Source organism: Apteryx mantelli, chromosome Z (assembly GCF_036417845.1).
Source record: "Apteryx mantelli isolate bAptMan1 chromosome Z, bAptMan1.hap1, whole genome shotgun sequence".
Lineage (NCBI taxonomy): Eukaryota > Metazoa > Chordata > Aves > Apterygiformes > Apterygidae > Apteryx > Apteryx mantelli.
This window is the reverse complement of record NC_090020.1, coordinates 18,534,206-18,557,067: the sequence shown is the minus strand read 5'-3', so window position 1 is coordinate 18,557,067 and position 22,862 is coordinate 18,534,206. Positions and strand designations below refer to the sequence as shown.

Below are 22,862 nucleotides of genomic sequence, written 5' to 3'. Positions count from 1 at the left end.
TGCTGTTCTGAGGACAGTGTTCTAGGTCTCTTTCCCTAAACAGTCAACAATGGCCTTAACCTGTAACACAGTCATATTTGTATGCATTTTTTAAACAAGAATATTATCCTGCTGCCATCTAACCTGGTTTTGCTACTAAGAAAACAAAGCAGGCCCCAAGTCCCTGTGGATAAGATATTGGCTTTTTGTTTTTTCTTTCTCTGCTTAAAATACAGCTTTAAAGCATAAGTCATATTCAGTGAACATGGGAATTCCTGCTAATGCCAGTTGAGAAAATGAAGCAGGGTTGATTACACGATGTTAGGTTAGGCATCAGTCTTCTTGACATAAAATCAAACTGAATAAATGCTTAATCATTTGGTTGGAAATTAGGTTAAATTATCTTAAATCAGTCTTTCCAGACTAAAAGAGCAAGAAAGGGCACTGTATTCATTGATATATTTGACCCTGAGGTTGCATTCATGTCAAAACGTGTATGCAGTGTGCTTCCAGCTTAACTCACTTTGCGCAGTGTCCTCTCAAAGCCTGTGCCCAGAACAGTTGATAAAAGGGCTGTCCAGTGCTCCAAGATTCAGAACACATTCTGTACTAAAGCAGAAAATTGCTTCTGAATTTTGGATTGACAGAGTATCAAAACACCTGCAGAAGATCACTGTCACCAAAGCTGGTGTAGTCAGATCTGCTTCTTAACTGAGATATTTTTTTTGTTCAAATATTGCTAAAAAATGAACGAAAAAATGACCACTAATGAAAGGACATAGTTCTATTACAGTTCTAATCCTCAAGTGAGCACAGAAACAAAATAAATGATATGTAGCTCCTATTTTCTCTTTTTTTTTAAGTAAGTATTACTTCCAGATCAGGAATGTAGGGCTGGTTCTGATGCAGTCAAATTGAAATTCAGTAAGACTTTTTGTTGGAGAGGAACAGCCCCTCCATTAAGCTGCTTAGGTGAGTTTCTCAGGAGCTCAGTACTTTGGCTGATGATATTTTAATATGTGAAATGAAAATAAAAGATATGAGGCTCAGTATGAAAGTCTATACCCGATTCCTTGTTTGACTCCTCTATACAGCTGCAGGGCTTACTTAGGAATTTCAAAGGGGAAATGCAGATGTACACAGAGTACCTGTCCACATCTTTTTTTAAAACCACATTTTCTTACATATATTAATGAAAGATTGTTAAGATGAGATTTTCAAAGGGCAGCTTCCATTGCATCACATCTTTGGGGCTTACATTTAATTAGCTTAGAATATTTGCATTGCAAGCATTTTGCTGGAATGATTATGCACTTGCATTTTTAAGAAAACATTTACAATGGAATTTTTACACAGGAGCTCTTTCTAATGTAAAATACACTTTTGAGAACCAAATTTGGGAGTATGTTTGTCCTGATAGTTTCTACTTGAGAAGACATAGGTAAAATTGGTAAGTGAAAAAATGAAGCAGAAGAAACCAAACCAAACAGACTACAGCAAATCTCCTCAGCTAGAACTAGGTTACTGGGCCTTAAATGTAGTAACACGATCTGCAGCTGTAAGCAATAATCTTGTCTTTAATGAGTTTGGAGTGAAGCAAATGAGACAACTCACTAAACCAGAATATGGAAATTTACAAAAGCACCTGAGGTTTGCACAGAACACAGTCATCATATTTCAGTGCATCACTCCTTCAGGCTTTCTTTTGTCCTGAAGCATATCACAATCGGTGTTAGAAAGTCTCCAAGAAACAACACAGAGACACTGTTGAAAACACCAGCGTTCATAGTTTATCTCAGACACTTAATATATTGAAACTTTCACTTTTCTGGATCACATCATTGTATATTTTGTTTCCAGATGACTTCCCATAGTCATCAAAATAAAATCAAAGAAACAAATATTTGTTCTCAGAAGTAGCCACATAAATTGCAAAGAAGTGCAATAAAGACAGGGAAAACGACCATCATAAAGTTCCATTTCATCCCTGAGAGGTGCCACATTAGGTGCTGAGAAGCCAGAAGAGTGCTCCCAGGAGAGAAGTATGTGCAGTGCAGCACGAGTTTCAGACACAGTCACAGCTCCAGAAGTTCGGACTTTCGCAGGTGCTCTTCACTGGCGTTACTTCGGTGAAAGCTGTTAATAATTAGCACACCAGAAAATTATCTCAGTGCAGCTGAAGTTATTACGGTGAGCTCTGAACTCTAACTCCGCCGGCTGAGTATCAGGGCGGGCTCGGCTATTACCTGCGCGATACCTCCCTCCAGCACCAGCCAGGGGCCGGACGACCGGCCTCACCCTTCGGGCCTGAAACGGGTGAGGCGACACCATTAGCGTGGCGACACTACGCAGCCTACTCACCGGACGCCGCCAGCCACAGCGCCCGGGGCCTGCCCCGCCTCGGCGCGGGCCGCGGCAGCCGAAGGCCGCCGAGACCCCTCTCCGCCGCGACGGCCGTTACTAGGGCAACCCCGCCCCGCCCCAACGGCCGTTACCAGGGCAGCCCCGCCCTGCCCCGCCCAGCGGCCGTTCTAACCCCGCCCGGCGCTGCTTTTTGACCCTCGGCCGCTTCCGTAGCGCGCGTCGGCCGGCGGCAGCGCGTGCCCCATGGAGCGGAGCGCGGCGGCGGCGGCGGCGGTGCGGCGGGTGCGCGCGCCGGGCGGCGGCGGCGAGCGCGAGCGGCGGGACCCGCAACGGCCGCGGCGCGGCGGCGACGACGATGGCAGCGGCGGCGGCGGCGAGGACGGCGCTCCCGCCGCGGGCGGGAAGAAGCGGGGCGGGCCGCGGCGGCGGGCGCTGGCCGAGGCGCGGGCGGCGCCGCTGGTGCTGCTGTACCTGCTGGCGCTGCGGGCCCTGGCGCACGTCTCGCACCGGCAGCTGCTGAGCCGGCCGGGCCGCGGCGGCGCCCGCGACTTCAGCGCCCCCCGCGCCAGGTACGGGGCCCGGTCCCGGTCCCCGCCCCGGCGCGACGGGGCCGCGAGGCTAAGCGTAGGCTCCGATGCTTCAAGTGCTGTCGCTCTCGCGTGGGCTGCCCCGCAAAAGAGACAGATCTTGCTCTGCTCGAACAATGCACCTTTCCTACCTTAGTTCTCGTAGTATTATAAAAGTGCGTAGCGTCTAGGGAGATGCTTTGCGAGCTGTTAATTGGCTCCGGGGAAATCTTACTGAGAATGTGCTTATTCAGGGGAAAGGGCGTGTGTATATGCAAAATGCATGCAGCCAGAGACAGAATCCTTTGCAGGATCTTTTCCCTTTATCCCTTCATTTCTTTTTTTGGATTGATGCTACAGAGAAATGCGTTTTCAAAACATAAAATTAATGCCTTGTTTTAGTATCCTGACAGACAGGATAAGGAGCCCTGAGCAAAGATCAGTTCTGCGTCCCTTACTGTAATGCTCTTAGATATGTGACTACAGTTAGTCTAGTTGCCTTCAGTTTCTTCTGCTTACTGCAAGTTTTGGAGTAGAAGGGTGCACAAAAATGTTGTAGTTGTGGATCAGTTACGTATTAAATGTGTTGGTGCTGAATGTGTAATTTGTCTTTTGCAGGGGATATCTTGATGGCATAACAGCAATTGGGCCCAGAACAGTTGGAAGTCCAGAAAATGAAATTCATACAGTTAACTACCTCATAGAACAAATTAAGGCAATTGAAGTTGAAAGCACAGATGCTCACAGGATTTTTGTAGACATACAGAGGCCCACAGGCTCCTTCAGCATTGACTTTTTAGGAGGCTTTACCAGTTACTATGCAAACATAACCAATATTGTAGTGAAACTGGAACCCCGAAATGGAGCTGAACATGCAGTATTATCCAATTGTCACTTTGATTCTGTACCGAATACTCCAGGTAGGTCCATATACTTATGCTGCATATCATATGAGCTGCAGAGCTTTTTCTTTTTAAGATGTGATTTGTTTTTCTCATAGCAGGTGTGTTTATAGCCACACACTAGAAGACTGCTTGTATCAGCTAGTCTGTGCTTGATTTTGGTGAAATTCAGTATTTAGAGCAACAGGTTGGTCCTATTGAAGTCAGTGTATTTCAGGATTTGTCATTTTCTAGTGGATGGTTAATTACAGATTCTCTATTTGTATTTCTAGAAAGTTCTTTTTTTATATCCACCTTTCCTGTAATTCACTGCTTATACATGTGGTTCACGTGCCTTTACCTGTAGTTCAGCTCTTTCTGTATTTCTGTACTGATTTAAACCTGATATTCATTTCACAGGCTGCTTTGTGCCAGAGATTTCCCATGCTTTTCTTTTTGATTCACTAACCACAGTGTGTGTTTTCCTCTCCCAAGGCTGGTATTGTACTTTACCTCAAATTTCTACTATTATATCCTTACACTATGCCAGTTTTTATTTCTGCACTCAAAGCTTCTGTCTTAAAAGCCTATAGTGATTTCAGTTATGTGCTTGGTGGGTTTGTTTTTTGTTTATTTGTTTTAAACATACACAAGTAATTTCATGTCAAGAACAGTTGAGTACCACTTAGACAAGCAAAACACCTGCTGTACTCTTTGCCCTTTTTCTGTCAGCAAACAGCATGCAGAACACTTGCTTCTCTTCCAGCCGTATTTAGGCAAGGTGGATATCCAGTTAGGTTTAGTAACTGTGTTATTATTGTACATGCTTTGTGATTTAGGAGCTGAAGAGACACTAATTACCGTATTTATAATCCAGATATGGCTGCCCAGACCTAAGAAGAATATTTTGGAAGTATAGTACAATGTTTATTAAAACCAGTTTTTAAATTGCCCTATATAAGTTGCAAGTCAGGGACTATGGTCTGTAACACTGTCTGTAACACTATGTATCTGTAACGTGCTTATGTATGCGTTAATTTATTTTTGCAGTTACTCAGACAGTGAAGTATTTCACCAATTTTACACCTAAGTGCCAAAGAAATATTAGTGATTTGTGTAGGATTACACAGAAATCAGCAGAGGAGCTAAAAATCAAGCTGTATGCTTACCCTTAATCACAAAGCAGCTCTTTACCACAGCAGTGGGTTGTGGTAAAGAGTGAAAAAATCTTTTGTTTTCTTATTGTGAAAGTTGTACATAGCCTAGGCAAGAATCTTTTGTTGTCTGTTCCCTTGTATTTCTTTAAGTTCTTTGCTCACAGCTTTGTTTTAATTACCAAAAATATAGTACAGAACCAGAATCGGCATGTCTCTGATATTTCAGTATCAGACTGATACATTTGAATATCAGATAATGAAAGATAATCTGCTGTTGACTTGCATAGTCATGTGCTTTCCTGATATGATTAATGGTCAATGAGCCTGTTTGTATGCTGATGAAATAGATATCAAATCTGTATAAAATTGATAAAACTTGTTTGGTTTGCTTTAGGGGTTAGTATTGCTCATACCTTAATTATTTTTAAGCATTGCAAGATGTTCTGTTATTTGGATGTTTAAAATTATCTTTAAGGTGCCACTAATGTTCTTGTGTATGCATTTCTTGGAAAGCAAAAAAAGCAAAACTGTCACTTTTGCTAATGGTGTAGCTTGGTATGGTATTGGGGAGGCAGCAAGGAAATGGAGTAGAGTAAAACTCAGTAAAGCATTAGACCTTCAGCATTAGAAAACTTTAGTATCCTTTTAGCTAAACATCCAAGTGAAAATAAAATTTGCGAAGGAAAAATGTAAACTATGAACTCCCAATACATTTCTCATGTTCTAATAATATTAGTTTTCAGTTTATTAGAAAGAGGAATGAAATAGACTGTATGAGTTTGAGGGTAGAAATATCTTTGAAGTTTTCACTGTAGATGGGTGTGATAATGTGGTTTTCTTAGATTGCTGATGTTTGCCATAAGATCTGTTTAAAACTATTTAGAATTTTGCTGTATATTTAAATATTTGGGGCTGAATTTTTCTCTGAGCTTGTGTACTACAGTCTATGACTGCATGACCACTTTAATCAGGCATAAATGTGTGTGTCTGAAAGAAACAATTCTCTTAGCTTCATAGTGAGACTGCTGAGGGAATGATCTCACTGAAACCTAATCACACTTTTGCTGAATTATTTTTCAGCACAACATAAGCTAGGTAAAAGAATTCAGTGTGGCGAAGGGTAGGCTACTGATAAATTCAGATAGTAATATAATCTGGGTTTTTAACTGGATATCTTATTGGTGGGCTTTTTTGTTTTGTTTTGTTTTCAAAACTTTGGCAGAACGAGGCTAGAGAATCGGGGTGGAAAAGATTTTCTTTGTCTCTATTTATTTTTTAATTCTGAAGTACTTCTGCACAACGAACTAAGGCTAAAAATTTGTTTGAGGTTCGTATTTGTGCCAGGAATATGCCCTTTTCACAGAAGGGCAGATGCATCTCAATTTTGCCAAGTTACAAGTCTTGGAAAAGCTACATTTTCTTTTCAAGTGTAAGACAACTTTAGCAGCCAGTGAGTCCGCTGAATCATACTGTGGCAAGCAATGCTGACCACACTGTCTTCCTCTCAGTGCAGGTGAGCGTGGTACGTGCAACCTAGGCTACACGAGTGAAGTGAATTTCTCCCATTGCTCCCAAGTTTCATTGATTAGAGTGGGATAGGAAGAGGCTAGGACTTGCACATAAGTGAGGGAATTGGGGCATTGTGAGACCTTGGCTAAAAGATGGATATTTAATCAAGATGAAAATTTGACAGGGGGAGGGAGGAAGAATTGGGGGTAAGTCAAGAATAAGGTGTTGGATGAGGATCTAAAAGAAAACAGAAAACTGAGGTCAAAGCAAAAGTGGTCCTGAGCAAAGGAAGCTGAGGGTAGCAAGTAATAGAAAGCATTTGGTCATGAAAATACCACATCATAATGTATACTCTCCTTTAAAGAATGTTATAAAGGTCTGAATTCTGGTGTTTACTTGCTTCTGAATGCTTTACTTCGCAGTCTTGGCATTTAGTTACTTTGTGGTTTTGTCCATTTATTTAACTGCATTGTAGCAATGTATAGAATGTTTTAGGGTGATATGTGGGAATACTTAGTTTTTTTTAAATTAGATTATGTTGTAAACGAAACTTATGTCCTCATTTGTTCATATTGTTAGAAAAATAAAAGTGTAATTATCACTTTGCTTGTTAAGCTAGATGATGTACCAAAAGCAAACTATCACCAGCAGGGGAATGGGTTTTGGCAGAATTATTATTCAAATGATCTTAAAATATCATTTATCTAACATTATTGGAGTGGAAGTGCATTCAGTAGGATTAATTATAAAAATGTCAGACTGTGAATATTAAAGGAACATTCTCAACTTGAGCAACCTAGTCAGTCTGCTTTTTAAGAGTAATGTTGGATCAGGTATCTTGTACTTTACCTCTTTTGAACTCTTAAACATTATTTTTCTTTCTTCTGTTGCTCCTAGCTAGTATAGACACAGGATGCAACCTGTAGCAGAAAATACTCTGAAGCTTGGCATAATTACACCCCATATACAGTTAGATTAAATGATTGAGAGGAACAACAAACTTCTTTTTCTCCTCTGGTCTTTGTTGCAGTTCTGTGTTTGTTGTAAGTCATGCTGTTCTACTGATTATTTTAAGGTGCCAGTGATGATGCTGTTAGCTGCTCAGTGATGCTTGAAATACTCAACACTCTCTCAAAATCATCAGAGCCCCTGCAGCATGCTGTCATATTCTTATTTAATGGTGCAGAAGAAAATATTTTGCAGGTAAGAATGTGCTAGAATTATAAAATATGTATCAAAGCTGTGAGTTAAGATTCTGACAAAGGAAAAAAGAACTACAGATATGACTTGTATTTTGGCTGTTGAAATGTTAATTAAATGTCACTCTTAATATCCTGAGGAAAAAGTACTTGCTGTCAAAGGGAAAAAATTTACTTAGATTAAGAATATTGTCCATATGAATTTAATTAGAATTTGGTCTTCTACCTTCATTTGTCATTTACTATGATCTTGCTGCCTTGTCAGACCTTGAGGTGTGATCATCCGTGATGGAAAAGAACATTTAGGCTGGTCTGGAAGATATTTGACCTACATCTTCTTTGTTTCCCATCAAGGCTAGTCACGGCTTCATTACACAACATGAGTGGGCCAAGTCGATTAGAGCTTTTATTAACCTGGAGGCAGCAGGTGTAGGAGGCAAAGAACTTGTTTTTCAAACAGGTATGAGCATGCATTGTGTCCCATTTCTACACCAGGGTAATTTGATAATAAGCAATGCAGATTTGAAAGTCTATTGAAAGTGTCTCATAAACAAAAGACAAGAGAACTCCTGTGCCTTTTTCTCAACCCTCTGCAGCCAATAAGTTGCTCTACATCTTTAGTTACGTGAAAGCTAAAGCACTGCCACAGAATTTCCCCTCATGGGAGGGAAAACCTGCACAGAACAGAATTACAGAAGTTGTATTTCTCTTTCACCTCAAGGTTGTAAGGGGAAAAACATATCTGGATGTTTTTCATAGGGTATGCTTTATTTTATTTAGGCAGCTGTTCTTTCAAAATATCTGCAGAGAGATATTGTCAGTAGAATTCCATCTGCTGCCCAGAAAGCAGCAAAACTCCTCAAATAGACACTTTTTAAACTTCTACACCGTCCTGGCTGGACTGTAGACTTACTTCTACTGTTGCGATTGCTTGATTGTTTCCTTGCATTGAATGCTTCAGTGGAGAGACTTTTCTCTCTGTGACAATTTTGATGTGTGATACACGAGTAATAAAACGGAAACCCTACTAAAGGCTGCATTAATACTGGGTCTTCTTTGCAAGATGCTTATCTGTCTTGTCACTGAACACTCAAGGCATCAGCCTTTTTTCGGTGTAGCTAATCCTTTCCCTCAAGTCCATGAGTCCTTTAGCCAACACAAATGAACTCAGTGTACTTTCTGGAGCAACAGTATTAAAAGTCTATGATAACAAAAGTATTGTAGAAAAACTCACTAGAGGTATGTGTCTTAACTGAAGTTCAAAATATTTTTTGTAAGCTTTTTGCCGTTTTTGTTAGGACCTGAAAATCCTTGGTTGGTACAAGCATATGTATTTGCAGCCGAACATCCCTTTGCCTCTGTGGTGGCACAGGAAATATTTCAGAGCGGTATTATCCCAGCAGATACAGACTTCCGTATCTACAGGGACTTTGGCAATGTTCCAGGTATGTTATTGGAAGACATATTAATGGGTGTTATGTAACCATTTATCTAAGTTTATAACAAGGAGATTGTGAGCTGATCACTGAGCACTCCCTCAAATTTGGTTTGTCTTTTGGTTTGGGAGTAAATTTTCCCATCTTTTCTAAGGCACGAGCCTTCACCTTTGGTGTGCCATATAGGTTGTAAGCATGTATTTGGAGACTGGAGTATTCCAGATAGAAACTACAGGGTGGAAAACAAACTTCCTAAAAATCAGGAAAGCACTTCTAGAAATAACAGTCCACTGTTAAATATCCTATTTTGAAACATTCTGGTAGTGATGCTAATAAATAACCTGCTTGGAGGAATGAAAAGCAAATAACTATCTAATGAATAAAAGGAGAAAATGTGCACTGGAAAAATGTGGAACACAAAATGACGTCTGAACAAGCACAGTTCAGAGGAATGTAAACTGCTGTAAAATCCTTGCTATCTGACGTGGGTTGTTACTGGAGTCACTTTCAAGAGAAGTGATCTATCTGAAGTGTTTCTTAGGACAAAACATGTTAGCACATTCTAAACTGTTCCAAAATACATTTCTAGCCTGAAAATCAAGTAGCTGATCTTGAACAATTTGTTCTTTGTACAATCAGAATCATAGCTAGTTCATAAATGGATTCTTACTGACATCTGTTTTTTCAAACTAACAGAAATAAAATGATTGAGTAATAAAATGAGGGAGTAAAAAGAAAACACCTGGCATTTTGAGAGAGTGTTCTTAGAAGGCTACAGTTTTGCTTTTAATTACTTTTCAGAGTAGATCTCTATTGATACTTTAACAGTAAATGTTTAGAAAGCACAAAGTGTGAAACTGAACATTTAACTTAGGCTGCTCTACTGGTACATATGAAGGTAGACTATCTTCTCTTTTCTGAAGCTGAGATGATTGTAAGATTTTTTTTTTTAAATGCATTTTGCCAGTTCATGTCAGTTTGTGTACAGATGTTGTGAAAATCAATGGATTAGGAGGAATGGATATTTTTAAATGGTTGAGTATTCTTTCTTTTAAACAATTGTGGAATCCTAATAAGTCTTCATTCTACAAAGCAGGCTATTTTTGTTCATCTGAGGAAAGTGGGTGATTTACAAAGCAGAGCAATTACATTTTGAATGAAATATATCTAAAATAACTTTCACGTGTCTTTTGAGCTCTCAGATTTACAATTTTCTTTTTTTTTTCTTTCTTTAGGAATAGACTTGGCTTTTATTGAAAATGGTTACATTTATCATACAAAATATGACACTTCAGACAGAATTTTAACAGATTCCATTCAGAGAGCTGGTTGGTATTTCAAGAATTCCATTAAAAATTTACCGAAGAGAGAGAATACAGAGCTGTTACTTTATTTTGCTGTAACACCAATATCTCAAGAAAATCGTATTTTAAAAAAAGGCTGGGCGTGTTCTAAAGAAAGAAGAGTTTGGTATATGTGTGCTTCTGAAATACATATGGAATAATGTTTGGTCAACTCCAGGAAAATATTAACCTCTAAGTAGGTTATAGAACTATGGAATGTATTTAAAACTGTAATTTAGCTGTTTTGAGTAGTTACGTTCATTGATACCTGATTGTTGTTCAGAGTTATGTGTTTGTTTTTCCTTTTGGTTTGTATACCCTCACTGATTGATCTTCATCGTGAGAAGCTTACAGTTAAGTAGATGGTGTTGAGACTGACCCATCAACAGAGGTTTTTCTCTGAGAATGGGTCTCAGTCAAAATTTTATGGCGTTACTATACGCTATATAATGTTTGTATAAGTAAGCTTACACTGTCTGTATACTGCGGATAAATGGGATCCAGCCTCTTCTAACAGGTTTTGCTCATAACAGACTATTTCATGGGTTACAAAAAGAGGAAATTACAGTGAGTTCTTTAGTTTCACAGAAGAGTCTAAAATAAATCTAGGTGCCTCCATGATTTTGACCACTGCCCTCTTTAAACATGCAGAAGTTGCATGGATTATCCGTATTCATCTTATGGCTCTAGCTTTGAAATTCTGGGAATGAAAATCTAATATTATGACAAATAAGCATTTTAAACACATCTTGCAGAAATGCAGTTGTGAGAGAAGGTAATGCTTTCTCCATAAATTCCTATTGGAAAGCTGATCTTTTTTTTTTTTTTTTTCTTGGTCATTGTGGTGAGATAAAACATTTTTCTGCTAAATGTATTACTGGAAAGAAGAAGAAGGGGGGGGGGAGCAAACTCCTGAGCCAATAAGAACTTCTACGGGTCAAGTAGAAGCAAAATAAAAGTTGAGAACAACTGTTCTTACTTGATTACATGTGTTTCAGCTGTATTGTGTGAGAGAAAAGGTGATTGGTACCCATAGATTAGAAAGGAAAATAGCTTTCTTTGCTCCTACCTTACAGTCTTCTAAAGAAAAGTAGATAATTCATAGTCAGTGAAACATGATGAGGTTAGTAGGGACAGGAGGGAGAAGAGGAGGATTAGCAGAAAATTACTCTTCTGTTTTTGAGCTTTGAAGTCTGCTACTTTAACATCAGACCTAAAGAAGAGCTTGTGGGCTGAAAGCTTGCCTGCTCCTTTGATACTTCCGCAATAGTCTTTCAGTACATGAAGCTTTCCAAGTATGCTTACTTTATGGACTGCATAGATTACTTTATGAAAATACTGTGCAGTGTATAGCATCAAACAGGCATTCAGGATAATCAGTTTTATATTCACTTCTTGCTTCATGGAGGAGGATATTTCAATAGCTTTATTTTTAAGTGTGTAAGAGTGCTGTGCACTAATTCTTCAACCTGGTGTAGTTATGCTGTCTGTCTCCTTTTTTTGAATAGGTGATAACATTTTAGCTGTCCTAAAGTACCTAGCAACATCAGATAAGTTGGCTAAATCTTTTGAGTATCGACATGGAAATGTCGTCTTCTTTGATATATTTGGTTTGTTTGTCCTGGCTTATCCTGCTCGTGTTGGCACCATTATGAACTGTATAATAGCAGCAATTGCTCTTCTTTATTTAAGCAAAAACGTATTACAGCCCAAAACCAGAGGTAAGACTAGTTTAAAAAAAAAATTGCTTTTAAACTGACCATTTCTCATTCTATTAATTATTAACAATAGTTACAACATTATCTGTTTATCTAAACTCCAGAAATGAATTTTAGGTATGCAGCATGCCATAGGAATTGCTTTTCATTTAAGAGATGAAATGTTTCAGCTGTGAAAAATTATGATGAAGGAAGACTAAAATAGGCCTAAATGCTTAGCTTTTGTGAATCATATGATTATGTCCCTTATCCTTTCATGAAGATTTAAATTGAGTCTTTTAAAGATCTGAAAATGGAAGAAACTTTAAATTTGGTTAGCATCTGGATTAACTCATTTCTGTAATCATACAGATGGGGCTTTAGAAACATCTGTTTCTTTAAGATCTGTCTATGGACAGGAACAAATAACAAAATAATAAATGGGGAAAAAAGATAATAGAACTTAATAAAGGGCCTTAACAATTAAAATCCTCCAGTTAGACCTTTTCATTAGAGGCATATGAGCATACCTTTTAAAAAAAAAAACAAAAACAAAAAAACCCTAAATCCAGAAAGCATTTCTGAGGTAAGAAAAAATTGCAAGAAAAGCAACTCTGAAATTTTTTGAAGACTTTCTAAGCCGCAGGATGGTTTTACCAGTTCCCTAGAGAAACTTTTACCAATCAGACACATGGTAACCAAGATAATATGCTAGTACTCTGGGGATTTGTCCTGCAGTGTGGAAGACTTGCAAGGGGACAGACTGAGTGATTTAAACCCTGCTGTTGTTCAGAAGTCTTCAAAGTAGACTTTTAATACAGTCTTATCATTTTGGTCTTTAAAGTAATTACACTCCAGAGATAACTTTAATCTTGGTAGTCTGCTGTAGAATATGGCGCTGTTGAATAACATTTTTTTTCTCCTTCATAGCTATTAATAACCTGAAGAAATTCTCTACTGCGTTTGGCCTAACATTGTTAAGTTGGATCTCTGCACTGGTAACTGTCCTTATTGTGGCAGTGTTCATCTCTCTCATTGGACGGTCTCTTTCTTGGTATACCCATTTCTATGTCTCCGTCTCTCTGTATGGCACTGCAGCTACAGCCAAACTCATTCTTGTGCATACGCTAGCCAAGAAGTTCTACTACAAGGTAAGCCTGACATTGCTAATGTTGAAGGGGAATGTACTGGGGAATCCAAGGAAGACTAATTTTTGAGTTGGTTCAGAAGAGGAGTTAAGTTTTGTGCATTGCCCAGAGGTATTTAAAATGTTTGTCAGTTGTTTCATTTAAGCAAATGTGTTGCTCTACAGAATCAGAGTTAACATCCCTGATTTTACAGCTTTCTCCTTGCTAATGACCTGTAACAGTTGCTACAGGTTGCTGAAGAAAAGGCAACAGCTTTGTGGAAGATAGTATAGGGTAATATTTCCCTACCCTTCCTGCCATCAGAGATCAAAGAATGAACTGAAACTGAATGTTCATATGAGAGCTGCTTCTTACCTTTAGCAGAATTTCTGCTTCTGTAATATCCTCTTCTAGATGCGTTATCTGTACTGCACACAGCTTTCTAGATGAAGCTGGTGTAAAAATTTGAGTATTTGTCCTCCTTTCTATAATTATTCTGGTATTAGTTGTTTTCACCATAGCTGGACATGCAACAGAGCTTTTTGCGGTGTCCTTTTCTGCAGTAGATAAAGGTCATGAGACACCCATAAGGTTTAGGCAGAGGTTTGGTGTGCATTACCTTTGCATTGCTGTCATTTTGTGTCATGATACTGCTCTCTTTGTCTAGAATTCTTCTGTATGGGCTAACAGAAACAATTTTTTACTTGCATAGTAATATTGTAATTCATAAGTATAGTTAGTAATCCAAAATGTTTGGATGGTAAGTCAGTTGCATGGTTTTGTATTACTGTGAAACCTTGAGCTATCAAACAGATAAGTCAGTTTCTGCCTATAAAAATGTTATTTGATCCTGCTTTAGGTTTCCAGGTTTTAGGCATGTCAATATCATTCATCTGTTAATTACTTTTCTTCTTAGCCATTTATACAAGCTTTGGACAAGGGAATTTTGGAAACCTAATTTGTCAACCAAGTCCAACTTTATCCAAATGCTTGAAACTTAAGAACTTACTGAGATATTATTTTGTGGAAACCTATGGGTGAATCTATAATATCCTCATCTGGAAGTGTTTTTGGGTTGTTGGTTTTTTTGAGGGTTTTTAATGAATTGGCATGTGTATATATAAAATACTGTTTTCCCCTTATGGAGATCATGTTGAAGTCATTTTCAATGTAGATATTCCACTGCCATTTTCCAGTCTTCTTGAATAGTGGCTGTTACTAACAAGAGAGCTTTGGCTAACTGTCCAGCTATTTCAATTTTTGGATCTTATTCTTATCTGATCAACAGATCTCACATTTCTCTTACAATTTTCTTTGCATGTTATAGCTTGCAGTGTAATGTATGGTTTATGCTGCCTTCTGCAACTGTCACTGTATTTGAGTTGCATAAGAACTTTGGAAGCTGATCTCTTACCCAGCTATCATAAGTACTGCCTAGGTGTTGATGAAATAGTGTATTTTATGTTAGTGGCTCAATAACTTGTGAATTAATTAGCTTTTTGTTTTGAAGTAGATTTGGCAACTCCCCTTTCCCTCCCCTCCTCCCCCTGCCCAAAATCAAGCACAGTGCTTTCTGATAGCCATTGTTCATGGCAGCAGTCCCTCTTGGCCAGAACTACTAGTATAATTCACAATTAAGAATCTTGCCCAGCAAACCCTCTGACACTGCCTGTGTAACTAAAAAACATTTTTAATGGTTAAACTCTTTCTCTTTGTACGTTCTTATGAGATGCGATACAGAGAATATTTCTGCTCAGTGACAATTGTATTTTCTTTTTTTGTTACAGACTATGAATGAGCAGTACCTGGGAGATGTGTTTTTTGATGCCTCGTTGATGGTCTGGTCTATAGCATTGGCTATACTTACTCAGATAGGCCTTTGTTCAGCATTCATTTGTACATTATGGGTAGCATTTCCTTTAATCACTAAGCTGATGATCCATAAAGAATTCAGACAAAAAGGTAAGAATCTGTTTGGGGTTTTTTTGTATTTCAAAACCTTTATTATGTGTTTTGGGGTGTTTTCTGCCCACAGCTGCTGTTTAAGCAAGAAAAAAAAGAAATCCTGAACTTTTGAGTAGTCAAAGTACAAAGGTAATATTTTTTGTTGCAAGTAAGTGTTCTTGAACCAAAGACAGTTTATGACTATGGATGGGCTGTTTAGAAAGTCTGAAACACGTTCTGATTCTCAGGCTAAGAAGAATGACGCTACATGGGATTATAATAACTGATCATGTACTAGAAAGACAGACAGTAAAGATTGTTATAAATATTGTTATAGTTGAACAGTGGTTGGGGTGGAAGACCTCTTAAATTTTTTTTTTATTACTGGAATAGTTTCATGACATTTTTGAAAATGTCATATTGGCACTTGCTATGTAAAATGAGGACTGCTTTCTGATCAGTGTTGGGTGTGTGGACTAATGTTGTGTTTTGGGCCTTGAGGCACTATATGCATAGATAGTAAAGCTGTATGATTTTTGTCCTATTAGTTCTTACATATTTTTGTCTTTTGGGTTTTTTCTATTCCATACAGGTGTCACAATGAGGTTTGTCATGATGTACATGCTGGGAATGTTTGTTCCATATCTGTATACGATGTACCTTAGTTGGACTGTATTTGAAATGTTTACTCCTATCATGGGACGAAGTGGTTCAGAAATTCCACCAGATGTAGTGTTGGCAGGATTAATTGTGGCCATCACTATGATTCTGTCATCCTATTTTGTAAGGAGAATTTTTAAACATTGTTTAAAACTTTAAACTTCTTTTAGAGTTTAAAATTAATGTTTTTCTAAATATTAGAAATCAATTATATTTTGACAAAAATGTTACTATAGGGAACTTCTAGGAAGCATGCCAAGTCTTGCAAGATTCTGTGTATTATGTTAGTTCAAAAACTTATTGAAGCAGTGGTTAGAAAAATAAATCTGCTGGATAATGAATGTAGCAAAGACTTGTATAAAATATGCAATTTAATGCTGGAGTTTAAACAGGCCTTCATTTTAGGAGAAGTATAGCATGTGGCTGAACAATGCTTGTATTACACTTAAATTTTTATATGCTCTTTTGGGGCTGTGTTTGCTACAGATTATTTTAGTTGGTAGATGTTTTTAAAAATGGAAATTTTTTGAAAGCTCTGGGAAGTATTCTCTTGGTTTTAGGTATTGAGATTTACAAAGAAGGGTCTTGTCTCAGGTGGTATTTGTGATAATAACATCTTTTTTTTTTAATGTACTTTTAATTCCATAATTAGATTTTAGAAGAGACAATGTCTCTTAATTCCAAGTCATGAAGTTCTGTGACTGAGCCATTTTTTTTCTTTTCCTCTAGATTAACTTCATTTACCTTGTCAAAAGCACAAAAACTACACTAATAACTTTAACTACTGTGTTTGTTGTCACTCTGCTGCTCGTTTGTAGTGGAATCTTTTTTCCTTACAGTTCTGATTCCGCTAATCCAAAGCCTAAGCGAGTCTTTCTCCAGGTAAGAAAAGTCCTGCATATCATATTGCCTCTATGTTGCTTGCAACACCTATCACTTTTATAAAGCTTAAGAAAGAAACCATTAAACCATTCCCTTGCTCTGAGAGGGAGAAAATACTAGCTTGATTTAAAAAGTGTAAGATTATTTCTGTATTTGAAAGAATTACTAATATTTTCCATGCTCCATTTCTGTGTTCAGTTCACTTATGCCAGAAAAATTTGGTGTGGGGAGGGTATGTAAGGTTAAGCCTTAGCAGGCGAGTTTAGTAAGCAGTGATCACTTAAAAAATGGATGTGATGGGAGATGTGTGAATATTTATGTGGCCAGTGGTCTTCTGAATTTAGATGTTTTTGTGGTATACTTCTGTCTAGGTGTTTCTCTATTCATGTTCGTAAATACTTAGTGCATACAGTGTTCAGCGCATACTGAACATGCAGAAGACCTTCAGGGTTGACATGGAAGATAGAATCACTTCTACCTCTTGCAGATTGCACAGACTCCAATGTCCTTTTTTCTTTTTTTCCTGTTTATTCTAGCACACAAACAGAAGATTTCATGATCTAGATGGAAACTTGGTTAAAAGTGACTCTGGTATATGGATTAATGGATTTGATTATAATGGCATATCTCACATAACTCCCCATGTACCTGAAATCAATGACACCATTAGGACTCAGTGTGAGGAGTGGGCACCTTTTTGTGGCCTTCCTTGGATTCTGCCAGTGCATTTTATGTTCCGGTTGGTGTGAATGCTGCTTAACTTGAGAAATTACTGGCCAAAGCAAATTGGATGTTTATGCATTTTGCTTAAGTAAGAGAAGAAAAAGTAAGGCTAATCTTGGTTAAAAGTAAATAAGTCTTCTGCTTTGGAGGACACTTCCGCTTCTGTTTAGGTATAGTGTCTTTTGCAAGAATCTCTGCAAGAGACTGCTGCTTCTGCTGCAGAAATTTTAGGAGTTGTGTGAAAACTGATGTTAGCAGCAGTGACCCTCAGCTCCCTCTGTAGTCAGCAGAGAGAAGGGTAAAGGGAGGCCTTGTAAAGGGCGGTTCAGAGTACAAGAATGCATGTCTGTGTTGCTCTCCCTCTTTTCCACCCTTCTTGCTGATAATAGAGAAAGCCTGGAGTAGTTAGTCCTCCCAGAAGAAAACCGACTGCTGTGACTGCCTCCCTCATCCGCAAAAAACTCATGACAGCAATTTGGAGATTCAGATATCCCTATTTATTGTAATGTTTCTCAAGCTGCTGTGTAAATTCAGTTAAGAGATTAAAGTAATGAATGAAAACAGTGATGACAACTGTTCTACTCTTATGCCCTTCAAATATTTTTCTGGCCACAAGCTGTTAATTTTTAAACTTTCTTCTGCTAGAATAAATAGCTTTTGAATATTTTGTTTAGTAATAGCACAGTCAGCTATTAGAAGCCAAGAATAAGTTTCTGTATATTTAGTACATCCAACTGCTGCATTGAGATTAAAAACTAACCATTTTGTTACAGGAAAAACTGGTATCTTCCTGCTCCAGAACTTTTGCCAACAAACCCTGTTCACTTTAAAGTTCTGGCCAAAGAGCTAATGCCTTGGAATTCTGTGAGGTTAAGTTTTGAAATATCTGGTGAGTGACTGAAGCTTCTGGTTTAATTCCTTCCTTCTCCTCCCTCTTCCTCCCCCCTCCCCCCCCCCAGCAGATTTTGATTCCAATACTGAAGGCTATTGTGCCATTCCTAAGGTAGTGAGCTTGACTGGTTTTGTGTGATTGACACAAATTAATTCAGTCTCGTAATACACTAGAAGCTGTGGGTGTCATATTGCAGGTGGTCAAAGACTGGTATCTTGTCTGTTCTGAGTAAGTCTTGATTTCTTTCAGCTAGTCCTTTTTCGAAGACCATTCTATAGCTCTATCCCTCTCTTTCATGGCTAACATTTATTAATTGAAGCTTCTTCTGTGGAGAACACAGTTGTTTAGCTGTATCTTGCTTTGGAAGATACAAGATAGTAATGTGGAGACTACATGTTACCATTTAGGAATACAGGTGGTTGAAATTAAACGAAGCAGGGTAGATGGTTTTTCCACCTTCATTTGTTCACACACATAGATACATCTGCCTGTCTGTAGGTCCCAGTCACATGTCACTGTATATTCGACCACGCGAAGGGTCAACTCTGTCCACCTGGTCTCTTGGAGACGGAAGGCCGATTGCTAGTGTAGGAGGAGATTACTTTGTGTTTTACTCCCATGGGCTGCAGGCTACACCGTGGCACTTCTGGATGGAGTTGACAGTGAGTATGCCATTGTTGGAAACACTTGGTCTGTCCCAATGTCACCACTTCTGCATTTCTATGAGTGAAAAATGTTATAACAACTTTCTTAAACCTTGCTTTATTTCAAAGTTCCTAATTATAGCTTCTCTGTCTCTTAATTTGTCCATCTACCGTGTATCAGTTCGTATATATCTTGATGCTTTGTCCACTAACTTTTCAAATAGCCAAAGGGAGAAGACTTTTCCTTGTTTCTTTCAATAACTTACTTCCACAGTCTTGGGTCTGAAATTAGAATTTCTCTGATCTTAAACTCTTATTTCATGAAGTTTTGTCTTTATTCTTGTTACTTCATGATGCATTTTCCTGTTGTATGTGATTTCTTTTCCATACCCTTTGTGTGCATGGTATTCTTTTTAGTTTGGTTTGGCTTTTCTTTTGTTTTTTTGTTGGGTGTTTGTGGGGGTTTTTTGTTTTTTGAAATTACAGGGCCCTTAGTGGGAAACTCATCTGTCCTGAAGCTGAAGAGAATTATAAAGGCTTTGTTTTGCTAATTTCCTTTTGGATTTTTTTTCTCTTAATACAGCTGAAAGCAAAGCTTTCAGCATTCCTACTTCAGTAGGATTTAGGGTTTTACTTCCAGCTGCCAAATTGCCAGTGAAGGTTTTTTGTTTGTTTGTTTGCAAACCCATAAGTTTTTATTACAGGTTTAACAGTGTCTTATTCTTTGAGAAGTGTTACAAGAATCTATGAAAGTTCAGGAAGTCCCTTGTTCCATCTTGGATCAGGTGGCCTAAACACTTAGCAAGTACCCTCAGAGGATCATTTGGTAAAGATGGACAGGAATCTGCAGTACAGCTAGCTTTGCAAGATTGCCATGGCAAAGCTGGGCAGAAAAGGCTTTTCAGGCTAAAGATTCACTATAGGAAGATCAGTATAAATGCTAGGTTGGACTCCATATCTTGAAATGTCATGCTGGGTTCCTAAAAGATGTAAATGTTGAGTTTTGAGTAAATATTTTGAGCATGTGCAAGCTATGTAAACATGTCAAAAGCACTGTGATCTAAATATCTAGTTGAGTTCAATTTGAATTGAACTTGCATTGTATACTTAATGATACATTCGGGGATACTAGGGATGTTCTAAAGTACAGAACAATGACTTGTGGGGTCAAGTTTGTTGCATATATATTAAGTCTGTGGAAGGGTACATCTGGATTAACTTTATATTTGGAAGCCCTAAACAAATCATAAATGCGATGTTGCTCTTTCTTTCTTTCAGGCTTCAGAAAAGCATGCTGATGGAATAGTCTCCCTTGCCATAGCAGCACATTATTTCTTTGGGGAAGATCAAAAGTCACCTCAACTCTATGCCTTACTGGAGAGACTTCCAAATTGGACATTTTCTTCTGGTTGGTCCTCCACTTATGACCTTTTTGTCTTTTAATGTTGCAGTACTGCAAAGATAATAGCCTAATCTCTGTCATAGGATGCTGCTGTAATAAACTTTTTGACAAGATGCCAGAGACTTTCACGAGAACTTAAGTACAAATGGTGTTTCTCTGGCAGTCTGACTATTTAAAGGCTAATTGGGGCTACTGCTCTCTGAGTTTCTGGGGAAAAAGCAATGCTCCATGTTGATGCAAATACAGTTCAGCTGGTTCTTCCACTGAAATGGCAGTTTGACTAGTATGGTTCTTAACATGAAGACTGCATTTGAGGAGGTAACATTAGCATAATACAATGGCAGTTGTAATGAGAAGGGCCTCGTGAAGAAATTACTTTGCTACACTGAATATAACAGTGCTTCATACGTATGTGGAGACTACCACCTGCCAATACTATCCGTCCTATTAAAGTAAAACCTTCAGCTAAAAGATGATTGTTTACATGTTGGGGTGGTAAAATACTTCTGTCATTGGAAGCTATAATGCCTGTCTTGGTTGCATTCCCAGTCATTGGCAAATGGACAGTGCAGAAAATTAGGTATTATGGAATGTGGTAATTATTCATCTAGATTATCTTTTTCAAACTTTATCTTTCTGTTAAAAACTTACTGCCTACCCTTTTGCCTGTCTCTTTAGTGTTGCAACTTGAGTGGGTAAGTTTGACCAAACTGTCATCTTGCACTTGTGTTCCTGTGGGGATCTTTAAGTATCAGCATATTAGCATGTGACTTGATCTCTTTTGTATGAGAGTGCTAAGTCACCACTCCTTTGTATAGATGTCTTATAATTAATTCTAAATTTCTGGTTATAAACTTCTAATTTATTAGAATTGGCTGTATTTTTGGTATCTCCTTTGGAGAGACTTTTGGTGGTGTGACAGTATTGCACTTTGTTAATACTTTCACATTTAACTTTTTTTCCTTTTTTTTTAACAGTAAAGTTTGCTTTCCATAAGGAAAAGTATCAAGAAGTCTTTTTTAAAAGAGTATCTAATACCTGTGGATTATCTTATTTCCACAGAATGGGGTTTACAAATGACCTTAAGTGATTTAGAATAGCTTCCAATTTTAATTGGCAAGCCTTGAGGTCTGAAGCCACTTACCTGTTTTGGTTTTTTTTTTTTAAATCCCCAAGGTGTTTTTTGTTTGGGGTTTTTTCCCCAGTGCAGTGTAATAGTTAACATTAGTTCCTGAAATTCAAAGAGTTCTCTGTATCTAAAGAAGCTTCTTTATTGTTTTTCCATGCTAAATATAAAATATTCTGTGACATTGACACCACACTGTAACTAACACAGACTTCATGTTTTGTTCATCTCATGAGCATTGCCAAGTAGCATGCAAAGCAGCTTTTTGTGCATGCGTCATCATACTAAATAAAAAGCATTAGTACTGGGAAGTCTGCAGGGCATGTGAAAGAAAATTTTGTGACACTTCTTAATTTGCTGTAATCCCTGACAGACAGCAGTTGCATGATCAAGTATTTTGCCTTGATATTTAACTCCTTCAAATTTTTCTGCAGTTGGGTATGTAAACAGCATGAAACAGTCTTATTTGTTGCAAGGTACATTTGCAAAGATTGTGTGACTGACTCATGGACAAGGGTAAGAGGTTTAATTACTGTAATTATACTGAACTGGACATCAGGCTCCTTAAATAAAAGCAATGGGTTACATTACTGTGTGTTGTCACTTGGTTGTATCTGATTTTTAAAGTACAATCCTTATATTATGCATTCATTATTTTTAAAAATGACTTTAATTTTTTTAAGTCATTTAAAAGAAGAGTTCATAACTTATGTTTGAATCTTAATAAGTATATTGTTTTGTATTGCACTCTTGCCTAGCTGATGCACAGCTACTTAACTAAAGCTGCACTGATTTATTCACTGTTTCTCAGTTTTGATTTCATTTGGATTTTTTGTTTTATTTTTTTCTTCTAATTTGAAGCTTTAAGGTGTTGCATGAAGAATATGTACTGAGAGCCAAAAAAATTTAAACATGCCTGTTAGAAATTTCTGGAATTTAAGTGAAGCAATAACTTTTGCTAACTCAGGATTTATCCTTTATTAAGTAATTAAATTATGAGGGATGTCTAGGTTGTTGTAAACTTCTGCCTTTCTAAATAAAAGTGAAACTTAATCAGTGTTCAGTGTGATTGTTTAAGGCATATTTGAGTTTTTATTTATTGCAAAAAAGTTTTATTTAAGCTTTGTACAGAAATACTGCTAAGTGCTGCTGGAAACAACTACAGTTAGAGCTAGTTGTAAGGTAAGCATGGCCAAAGAATGCAAAAAATTCTCTGAACTGAGACTGGCTGGTAAAATGAGGGTCCTTGCTGTTCACCTGGACAGAAGCAAGGTATGGTGTGGAGGGATAATAGATATTACAGCAGCAGCCTTAAATACACTTTTCAGATT

The 22,862-nt window shown here is 37.9% G+C and overlaps 1 protein-coding gene and 1 long non-coding RNA gene across 2 annotated transcripts; one reads left to right on the top strand and one right to left on the bottom strand.

The window, feature by feature from the left end:
- Positions 1-1,536: 1,536 nt before the first annotated feature.
- LOC106496778 (uncharacterized) lies at positions 1,537-2,452 on the bottom strand. The gene is made up of 2 exons (XR_001294681.2): positions 2,226-2,452; positions 1,537-2,115 (listed from the first exon to the last, which is right to left on the bottom strand). It is a non-coding gene; the product is annotated as an uncharacterized lncRNA (long non-coding RNA).
- A 134-nt stretch (positions 2,453-2,586) lies between these two features.
- On the top strand, positions 2,587-22,584 carry ERMP1 (endoplasmic reticulum metallopeptidase 1). Its single transcript, XM_067315664.1, has 15 exons — positions 2,587-2,912; positions 3,528-3,829; positions 7,532-7,659; positions 8,010-8,115; positions 8,954-9,100; positions 10,327-10,419; positions 11,943-12,155; positions 13,062-13,282; positions 15,046-15,220; positions 15,795-15,985; positions 16,592-16,744; positions 17,281-17,483; positions 18,241-18,356; positions 18,858-19,021; positions 20,282-22,584. Exons 1-15 carry the CDS (start codon positions 2,587-2,589, stop codon positions 20,444-20,446), a joined length of 2,703 nt encoding a protein of 900 aa, XP_067171765.1. The 3' UTR covers positions 20,447-22,584.
- The last annotated feature ends 278 nt before the right edge of the window (positions 22,585-22,862 follow it).

Excerpts from the sequence above, each read along its gene's own strand:
- ERMP1 (XM_067315664.1), top strand. The coding sequence starts at position 2,587 with ATGGAGCGGAGCGCGGCGGCGGCGGCGGCGGTGCGGCGGGTGCGCGCG. Across the intron at positions 8,116-8,953 it reads AGAACTTGTTTTTCAAACAG|GACCTGAAAATCCTTGGTTG; the intron begins GTATGAGCATGC and ends CGTTTTTGTTAG. Across the intron at positions 15,986-16,591 it reads TGATTCTGTCATCCTATTTT|ATTAACTTCATTTACCTTGT; the intron begins GTAAGGAGAATT and ends CTTTTCCTCTAG.